Source organism: Clytia hemisphaerica, unplaced genomic scaffold, assembly GCF_902728285.1.
Source record: "Clytia hemisphaerica strain Z4C2 unplaced genomic scaffold, Clytia hemisphaerica genome assembly, whole genome shotgun sequence".
NCBI classification, from domain to species: Eukaryota; Metazoa; Cnidaria; class Hydrozoa; order Leptothecata; family Clytiidae; genus Clytia; species Clytia hemisphaerica.
The window spans coordinates 658,572-668,911 of record NW_027104200.1 but is presented as its reverse complement, the minus strand read 5'-3'; the positions used below and the strand labels follow the sequence as shown (position 1 = coordinate 668,911).

General features: G+C 35.3%; 1 protein-coding gene across 1 annotated transcript; it reads right to left on the bottom strand.

Moving 5' to 3' along the window:
* LOC136815228 (caldesmon-like) lies at positions 1-7,397 on the bottom strand. Its single transcript, XM_067071672.1, has 9 exons — positions 7,256-7,397; positions 6,249-6,269; positions 5,462-5,557; positions 4,346-4,471; positions 3,908-3,955; positions 2,935-3,027; positions 2,043-2,207; positions 1,240-1,332; positions 1-91 (listed from the first exon to the last, which is right to left on the bottom strand). The coding sequence occupies exons 1-9, from the start codon at positions 7,350-7,352 to the stop codon at positions 3-5; spliced, it is 828 nt and encodes a 275-aa protein (XP_066927773.1). The 5' UTR covers positions 7,353-7,397; the 3' UTR covers positions 1-2.
* Positions 7,398-10,340: the final 2,943 nt, after the last annotated feature.

Below are 10,340 nucleotides of genomic sequence, written 5' to 3'. Positions count from 1 at the left end.
ATCTATTTCTTCATGTCGTACTTGAGTGAGTTTTCAATGATTTTGATGTTCTTTGTGACGTCATGTAATTGTTCCAATAAAGCTTCTTTTTCTGTAAAAAAAGACAAAGATTGGAATTTCAGTATGGAGCAATGGCCAAGTGGTCAAAGGCGTTAGCGTCTCAAACCAGGGATTCGCGGTTCGAATCCCCGCTCCTTCCAATGTTCCGTTCAGTTCATAGATAGCCGAGCCGACTGGCCGTGGACCCCGTGAAAACAATCGAAAGAGCTGTCCAAAAGTCATAGATTACTGGGCTATCTACGTAAAATATCCACTCTATCTATTTAGTAGGAGGGGAAGAAAGGTTCTATTCCGAAGAGTATACAATTTCCCCCAGAAAGTCACTTCTACACTTTACAGATCATCTAAATAATGACGCAATGTTTCGAGCTCCAACCCTGGCCCTAACTGATAAGATCGAAATAATCAAAAATCGAAAATATCGAAAAGGTCAAAAAGGAAGGATAAAAAAAGTCCACTTTTGTAATTTATATATGTTACTCAAATATCCTCCATGGTATAGGTTGGATCGGGCGAAAGAGTGTTCACTTGCCAATTAAATCCACAGATCTGTAAAGCCCGTAGATCTATGGCTTTTATCGAAAAGTGAAACAAGTTTTTGTAGGATTTCCTACCAAAGAAATCACGTGACAACAAGCAACTTCACTGGTTGGAGAGATGCGAAATAGCGTTTGCCGCCTATTTTTTTTGATCTCGTGCTCCGAAAACAATTAAAATGCAAGATCCTATCCATCGGCACGAAATTTAAAAAGTGAAATCTTTTCTTCACTCTTTTTTGCTGGAGAAAGCTTAAAGTTGCCTATCTAGCCCTTCGAGCTTTACAGGTCTGTGAGCGAACCATGGCAAAACAGTGGGAATCAAACTTGGACCTACCGTGCAGAAGGCAAGGACGATAATCACTATGCCCTTGAGCCTTGAAAATTTTAAATGTACTGACAGCCAATGTTTGAAAAAGACAAAAGCTCAGATTTTCTCGATAGGAAGGTGTTAGGTGTAGCTCCAATATAGTCCAGTGTAAACAGTATTTCGCTTTTAGTGGAGGTATAAGAAAGCTGTGGAAGCTCTTTTATTTTAGTGCTATGGTCTTTTGCGATGGTGCCAATATTTTAACGAAGAAATACTCATAAAACAACATTATTGAATTCCATAAATCCTTCAATTCTAGCCCTTTGAACTTACTTGCAAGAATTTCCTTTTTGTTCAACTTCTCATCTCTTGGTTGAATAATGGGATCCATTTTTTCATCCAAACGTTCCTCGCTTTGGTTCATTTCTATGTAGGAGAAAAACGTAGAAAAAAAACTTGAAATCTGTGGAAAGGTTATCTTATTTTTTAGGCTTATTAAAGAACCAAAGAGGTAATAGGTTTGTCAGATGACGGTTGAGTGCCAAATGTTTCCATCCAAAAAAAAATTAGCAATTAGGGAACTATATCGAGACTTCTCCCCAAAATCTAGCCTTTTGAGGGCAGAAAAAAAATTCGAATTCGAATAATTCAATATGCTATTACAGTGTAGATAGACCTTAAACTTGTTAAAATATTCCTTTTTGTTAGTATTGGTTCTTATTTCACGTGTTCATTTGTTAAAGTTTATTTTTTGTTTGTGAAATTGATATCAGTTAAAAAAAATTCTGTCTTCAAATTACCCCACCCCCCCCCCCTCTTATTCCATCCCCCCTCCCCGCTTATTAAAATTTAGAAAATTTTCCTACCCCCTGCTTATTCGGACAACCCGAACAACAATTTTCAATCTCTTCTAATCAAAATCTGAGTTTTTAGAAATGTGTTACTCTATGGGTACAGTCTCTCCACATTTTTATAAAAACGTCTAAGGTTTTATGTTTAAAATGTTCTAAAAGTGTTTCTTCTTTACAATCTTTAGCGTTATTTCGTAATAAATTGCACGTATTAGAGTTTACAAAGACTCTAAATGTTCTGTGTATGTTCTTTAATTTATTGGCTTTTAAGCATTATGTTCGAACCTTCTTCATCAAGGTAAGCTTCCTTTGCAACGATCTCTTCAGCTTTCTCTGTTTCTTCGATAATATCTTCCTCTTCTTCGTTCATTCCCTTCTTCGCTTCTTCACTTGCTGCTTCTTCGATCATCTTTTCTTCCTTACTTTCTGCATCTAATTGTTCTTCAAGATCTAGAATCGAAAAAAAACACAAAGAAAAAGAGAAAAGCTCGTCCCCTAAGGCGAAAATAAAAAAATGTAGTGTTTCCGGAAACCGGCCGGTGAGAAAAAAATATTTTCTGACCCGACCGCAGACTATGGGTTCATCTATATGGTTGACCGTTCAAGCAAATCAAGTTTTGTTCGTTAGTAGTTGATACATTAGAATTCAGGGCTTACTTCATACTGTTTGTACATAAAGGTTATCTTTAAAGTTCAATTTCAATGATCTTAAGTTTTCCAGCCGGCCGCATGAGAGCTTTTTTCCTTCACCTGCATTCCAGAAACACTACATTTTTTCATTTTCCCCTAATCCCTTAGTTTTCTGATTCTGATAAAACTCATTAAAAGGTTTGGACCAACGTCCATCAGTTGAATCAAAAGTGTTCAACTGACTCTAAGCACGAGATGAATTCGATGATCCGGGTCCAAAGTAAAGAGAAAGAATTTCTTTTTTGCAAGTCTTATCTAATCTGGAGGCAGCCAGGAAAAAATATTTGAGGCCAGAAATTGGAACAAGTGCTTTTCAAGAACATTTGGCAGACTCAAAAACATACAATTTAGAAAATAAAACCAAAAACATTCCTAAAATGCTGAAAACTTTTCAGGCTTAAAGATAAAAAAAAAGTTAACAATATCCGAATGACATCAAAGATTTTTGACATTCAAAAATAAAACGTGCATAGTAATCATAACATACCATGATCTTTTTCTGCATTCAATGGTTTCGGTACAACTGGAATGGCATCTTCTTTATCCATGCTCTGGATCTTCTTCAAGTCTGCTTTTATTTCTGTGAAAAGGTGGATAAGGGAAGATTTCAATTTATTCAGCCATTTATTTCAAGACGAAGGCCAGAAACGAATTTTCAAACTTTAAAAATTCAGGTCTAAAAAGTTTGCGCCACATTTCTGGATGGCGGATTAAAATCTAGCATTATGATTTTGTTTTTGTGTTATATATTTTCAAATTGTGGGAGTAAATGCTACTTCTAATCCAGCGTTTGTATGAAAACCGCGGGGGGCGCACAACTTATGTAGCAAATAAGCGGCTTCAATCCTACACAGGAGATTCGGTCGGCTTTAACTATCGAGTTCAGCGACAATATCGGTCAAAAGAGCGCATGATTTTCGTAACATTTGATTTCATTTTCATTCGGAATATAAAGTTGAAAAGTGAAAATCTCTTCTGTTCACTATCATGATGTAAATATATATCATGAATAATGAGACTAATATTGATTCGCTTTTAGTGTGCTCTCTTCTTTACTGTAATATGGAAACCACTCTATGAGAAATAGTCTAATTGCGCTAACATGGTTTCCACATTATAGCAAAAGAGAGTGCGCACTTAAAGCGAATGGACTTAAGATCTGCGAGATAATACTTATTCCCGAAGTCCGAAAGTCGACCTCTAAAGGACTGAATTTTGAAAATTTGCCCAATTTTTGACGCTTACGACCGTTAGGGAGCCCAAAACCTCGGCTAAAATTATCAAATTCTGACCGAAATTTTAAGAATTTATGATCTCTGAGGGAATATGAAAAGGGGACCATTATGGCTTCACACATATCTGACACCCCCAGATTTGACTCTTAAAGTCGACAATAAAGAATATGAAAAATGGAAGTAGTCACGAAGATCTTTAAGAAATGAGAATCTTTTTCAACAAACCTTCAGGCATCTTTGGTGACTGGTCTTGTTCCATTTCCTTTTCTAATTCTGAAATGTAGAAATTTAGAAAATTTAATAAATTCAAAAAGAACTGGTTCACAAGATATCATCCTTTCCTTTCCTTGAGACCACAGGACGTTCACCGTGTTCTCACCAACCTCGAACCCAGTCCCTTTGTTCAAAATTTCAAGAGAAATACGGAGGTTGTACCTGACACTATAATTATGGCATTTTCATTGAGCTGTGACTGATCCTTTGAGACAAGTGCAAAACCAAATGGCAATGAAGGTTTTCGCCTAATATCATAACAGATCATTTTTTCTGCGCATACAACGCTCTGTGGTAAAAAGATATGGCGAATGTGAGACGGAGTTTTTAGAGTGCATACGTTCCAGCGTGGATTAATCAGAATCTGCTCGGAGATTAAATTTCACCTACCCATTTCTCTCTTGTTCATTTTGTCAGCTTTTCTCTTTTCTTCTTTTGCTTCTCGTTTCTCTTCTTTCTCTCGTTTCTTCATCTCTCGTTCTTCTTTCTCTTTTCCCACAGCCTCTTCTTCTTCCGCTGAAAAAATCATGTACACGTTTTTTTAAGAACAAACTATATAAGAACAATTATAAGGCTCCGATGGTCAAAATGTTAAGAATAAGTTAAGAACGTCTGAAGGCTTTGTTAGACTTGAGTGGTTATATGATAATATGATTATCGTTACGGGATTTAGTTTGTATATCAAACTAAAATTGTTCACTCCATTACTTTTTGCTTTATTTCTACTAGTCTGAATTAGTCGTCTAGCTTGCTAGACTAAGGCTTTGTAGGCTCTAAACACTCGATTTCTTAGAAAATTTGGCAAAAATATCCAGAAAAGGGTAAAAATAAGAACTGTTAAGAACATTTTAGGCTTCAAACTCAAAAAGTTAAGAACACCATCCAAAAGCATCAAAAATTTTGAATGTTTTTATGAAAAAAACATGTTGTATTTTACTTAGGTTAAATTGAAAAGGAGGTAGATTTACGTAGATCATTCAAGAATCCCGGGGGCTCGATTTAAAAACAACTGTACGTGGGGCCCAAAATTTTGTTTTTAAAACGAATGAACCCTATATTCTAGGCTCAAAGCGACAATTCTTTCTTTACGCGTACAAACTTTCGCGAGTAGAAACTTTCGCGATTCTTGCGAATTTTGGCCTTTTTCGCGAAAGTAAATGTCTTTGAAAATTCTAAACAGGACAATTCGCGAAAGTTCATGCCCGCAAAAAATTCTCGCGAAAAGTTGGAAATCTATAAACCCTCGAAATCGTAATAAATATCAAATTTTCGGTATATTATTATCCTTTATTGCCTTTTTAAGGTCGAAGAACAACCATAAGGAATATTTTTCGCTTTTAAAGCAATTTTTATTCCAAAATTCTCATTTTTATCCTACGATTCACGAAAGTTTATGCTCGCGAAAAACATTGTTCCCTCAAATTCGCGAAAGTAAATGTCGTGAAATTCGCGATTTCTCAGCCTCGCGAAAGTTTCTGCACGCGAAAGTTTGTACGCTTAAAGTACCTTCAAGTTCATCTTGTTTTTGTTGTGATTTTGCTTTGATCTCGTCTTCCAAGTCTTCGATGTGTGTCACCAGTTTTCCAAGCTTGTCTAACATTGCTGATGAGATGGAAAATATAGGTTGAAGATATTGAATAAAAACTACAAATGCTCCAATGGTTCTGGACATGTCTTGAAGATTTGATACAGTGAAGTCTCTTAAATCTCTCATTCGATCCTCTATTATTCGAATCTTTCTGAGATTCAAAGTAGAATGTTGGTCCAATTAAATGAAAAATGGTTCAAATTACTCTCTGTAGTTCGAATCTTCTCTAATTCGAAGAATATTCTTGGTCCCTTGAAGATCGAATTAGAGAGAGTCAACTGTATTGAATTAAAACTACAGATGCTCCGATGGTTCTGGAAATGTTGTGAAGCCAAGCTCTTTCATCTGAAAAGATTTTCTGAAATTCCAGAATGGTATTCAGAGCTGCTTCGTATTTTATCTTTAAGCAACATGACCTGTTTGGTGGATTTGACATCATAATTTCTAGAATTGGCCAAGCAGATCGATTTGATTGTTTAGCAAACTTTTGGAAAGATAGCTGCTGCAACTGTAAGGACGGTACTTAACGACAAAACTCATTACTCATTCGAACTCCTATAATTCAAATTTCTCTTTAATTCAATCTTCCCTGTAATTCGACCTAAAGAATTGATCCTCTGCAATTTGAAAAACTCCCTTATTCGAAGAAAATTCTTTGACAATCAAACTAGAGAGTGTTAAGTGTATAGTAAATATTCAACTTACAAGTTTCTTGGTCTCTCTCGGCTGATGAGATTGAACATCAACAAGAAATATGAAAAGGTAAGAAAGAAGATAAGTAACCAACAAGAAAGTCCGGATATCCAAGCCTCGAAAAGGGGTTTTAATATCTTAGGTACATTAAATTATCTTACTGACGGGTAGAAGATTTGTCGTCAAAAAGTGACGAAAAAACTGCTTGGTTAAGAAATCTTTCACTTACAAAACGAATTTTTACAACCATGAATGTTTTTGCCAATGATTAATTTTAGTCCACAAATATGATTTTCAGGTTTATGTCATAGATTTATAAAGCCCGAAGGGCTAGATATCGTGCTTTTGCTGAAAAGTGTGCCGAGGTTAGGTAGGAAATCCTACCTAAGTCACGTGACATTACAATAGTCGTTATAAAAAACACTGGTCTAAAAGCCTATTGTTTTAACTTTTTGTTAGCTTTTCCTTTGTTAATATCAAAAGATAAAAATCGATTTGCTCACTTTTTGATCACGTCACCAAGTACTCCTCTTGGGATTGGTTTAAGATTTAATCACATGTTTAAAAAGTGAGCAAAACAAACTAATTTCTCAACACAAGTTCAAGTAAGAAACAAAAGGCTTCCAGACCATAGTTTTTTATACGGACTATGGACCAATCAAGCTTCGCGGGCTTTCGAAAACAATAGCAGCAATATTTTTTGCATTATTCACCTTTTTTTGCTTGGAAGAGCTAAAAGCACGCCATTAAGCCCTTCGGGCTTTATACATTTATGGTTTATACGCTACTAATGACAAAATATTGTCTAAAATTTTGTTGGCGTAAACTATTCGTCACGTCGGTAATAAATAATGAATTAAAACACCGATTTCATTGTTTTTTCTATAAAAAATACAAATTTGTAGCAATTTTGTAAAGAATATGCCACAATTTTAGGCCGAATTTTAGACATTTGTCAGTTGATAGATTGTAAACCGATTTCAAGATTCCCAATAAAGTAAAGAATTGTATTGGTATACCTGTGAGGTCATTGGCCAGTTGCTGCGAGATAGATTTGCATTGGATGTGAGAAACAAAACCCAAAAGCAAGAATGACAAAACACAGATTTTATGCATTTTCGTTTTAATCAGTATGAGCTTGAACCACTCAACTCTACGTCCCACCAAACTTTAGATGCGTCTGTTTACTTCTTAAGCTTTTCTACGTCTGGTTTAGAAATGATTTTTGTTGAACCTTCTTTCAATAAAGTAATTTTTATATTTATGTAATAACAATGAGTTTTGAGTGAACTTTCAATGGCATCATAAAAAAGGTAGGTAAGCTAAATACATTATCATGCTCTCTCCCACACGCCTGTTAAATATCACAAGGCACTAACAACTGAATTAGTTTCACAAATTAAATCAAGGGAGGAGATTTCAAAAGGGACAGAAATTTAAAGCTGATTTTATGATAAACTTTTATACTCCCTCGAGATTTGCAGATTCGATAAGTGTTTTGTTGGTGATCTGATTAACATCGAAATGGGAAGCATAACTTTTCTTGACAAGGCGGTTTTTTTCGCGAGGGAGTTTTTTACATGAATACATCGAAAAGTCAATCATGTGGGAGTGTTTATTGTGCAGAATTGATACAGTTCTTATTGTCTTATCATGACGTAAACTTTTCCAAAACTTTCAACAGAAAACTTTGTTACATTCGTTGTAGAGTTTTTCTCAAAAGAATTTTAATTTTCAAATCCCTTTGAATCGTTAAAAATATATTTCAGAGTTTTCCAAATTTATTTTTTTATTAAATTGTTTTAATAAATTTATTTTTTCATTAACTTTTTTATTAAATTGTTTTGTTAATGGGAATATCGGAAAATTACATTTCTTTTGAAAAAATCGAGCTGCTATTTTAAAGCCAAGTTTTACAAAAAATGTATCATCATTATACTATGATCTAGCCTGGGAATCCAAGCGTTAAACTTTTTCCACAGTCTAGCTTATGAAATTATTGCTGCTTGTTTAACGCTTGGCGTAGGCAACGCGCCTGCAGGGAGATTTTTCCCTGCGATGCAGGTTCAGTCTGATTGGCAGTACTTTCGCGTGCATTTTGATAATTTTGATGCACGCGCATAATTTATGGAAAAAGCTGACTCTACAGGAAAAAAGAAAACAAATGAAAATGAAAATATAGATTCATTTTTAGAAACAAAATGGCTGTTGACTGGAAGTCTAAATACATGTGGCTGATGTTTTAATGTTTTTAGAGCTTGTTTAATATGGTAAGTTGATTATGTGTGTCTACCTGGGTTTCCAAAGTTTAAAAAGTATGTCAGGCTAACCTACCTGCCTGCACTAAGGTCTATAATCTTAGAACTTTGTGAGGTGAGGTATTTTTTGTATTTTATTTTATGAGCTTGGATTCCCAGGCTAACTATGATCACGAGTAAGGTAGATACAATGATATCACAAAAATAGGGGAATGTTCAAAGTACTGCATTTGTCGCATTGGTGTTTGCATTTCTTGTTTTATTTCTTGATCATTGGTCACTTGTCAATATTTCGTATTTTCCGAGTTAAAAAGTTAAAAGGTTTTGATTCACATCCCATAAACTTTGTGATTTTATTCATGCAATAATTTCTAAACCCAAGAACACGAAAATACTTAATAAAGCCTGGTAATTGTAACCTGTAGAATACACCCCTGTGTCACAGACCCGCCGGGACCCCAGCCCACTGGAAAATTGGCAAAAATTTTGTTTCCGGTGGGAAAATACCGTGAAATTTCAGCCCCACTGGAAAATTGACTTTGATTTCATCCCCATTCGAAATTCAATGTTTAAAAATTGCACTCCAAACCCATCCCCACCGGATTTTTTAACCTCGGAACAATAAAGTTTTTATCCCCATTGGGATTTCAATAGGAGTTTTTATCCCCACTGAGGAAAGAGTTCCAGCGGGGCTGTGAGACAGGGGTATTTGAATGGTGTATCTGTTAATACTTTTCTAGCGGATATTTTAACAATAAAACCATGCTGACTTCAGGTAGTTATCGATACCGAAAAGACAAAGTTTATTTTATTCGATGATAAGGTGAAACAAGGAAACGTAAAATCTTTATTGGAATTTTCAAAAGCTTTATACTTTTAGATTGCAGAGGAGAAAGTAAAGCTTTTAAACCGCCATGATAAAGTATCATTCCATCACTGAATGCTTTGGATTTTATCATTGATAGCGAGAGTATTAAAAAACAAGGAAATGATATACTTTTCTGTACGAAAATTTAAATGTATTCTAATGACTCTGAACTACACCCGAATGTTGTGGGCAAGAGAAACACACATACATGCATCTATTTCACTCGGGAGTGACGGTTATGCCCGGGTCAAAGTTCAAAAATCCAACCTGGTGAGAGACTGAATATCGAAAATTCTTTCCCTTTTTTATGTTTTTACGGCCTTTGGAGACACTATTTTTGCCAATTTTCAGCCAGAATCTTCCAACTTTTGTTCAAATTAAGAGAATTTATGGCCCTGTGAGGGAATCAATCTTTGATATTTTGTACTTTAAGCACCCTGTCAAACTGTCAGAGACTCAATAATTGCTGTCTAATGGTTTTTCTACCCCTGTGAATAACTTCGAGGGTAAAAAACTCCCTAACGCCCATTTAGCCACGTAGGCTGGGTCAATTTCTTTCACTGGGTAAAGAAAAAAGGGGTGTATTTTTCGATGCTTTTTGAGCACTGATTTGGGATACAGAAAAGTTATAAGCTTTTTGTCTCTTGGTCGTCATTTGTGTGTTTGTGTTATAATGAATTGTCATATGGATGGTAAATAGTATAAAAAGTTGTTTCTAATATAATAAGTAATCCAATAAAATGTCTCGTAGTTCTGGATCAGAACTTTCTATGTACAATATAATAGTTTATCGCAATTTGGTCAGAATCCAGGGGGGGGGGGTACTTAGGCAAATGAAGGGTACAGGGTACGGTATGTGCCGCCCTTAAGGGTACCTTTTCTGGACTTCCAAAGTCACGCTAAGGGTCGGAAAAATCAGAAAATAAAATTTCAGTCCCACTAAGGGTCGGAAAAATAGGAAAGTTTCAACTTTTTACC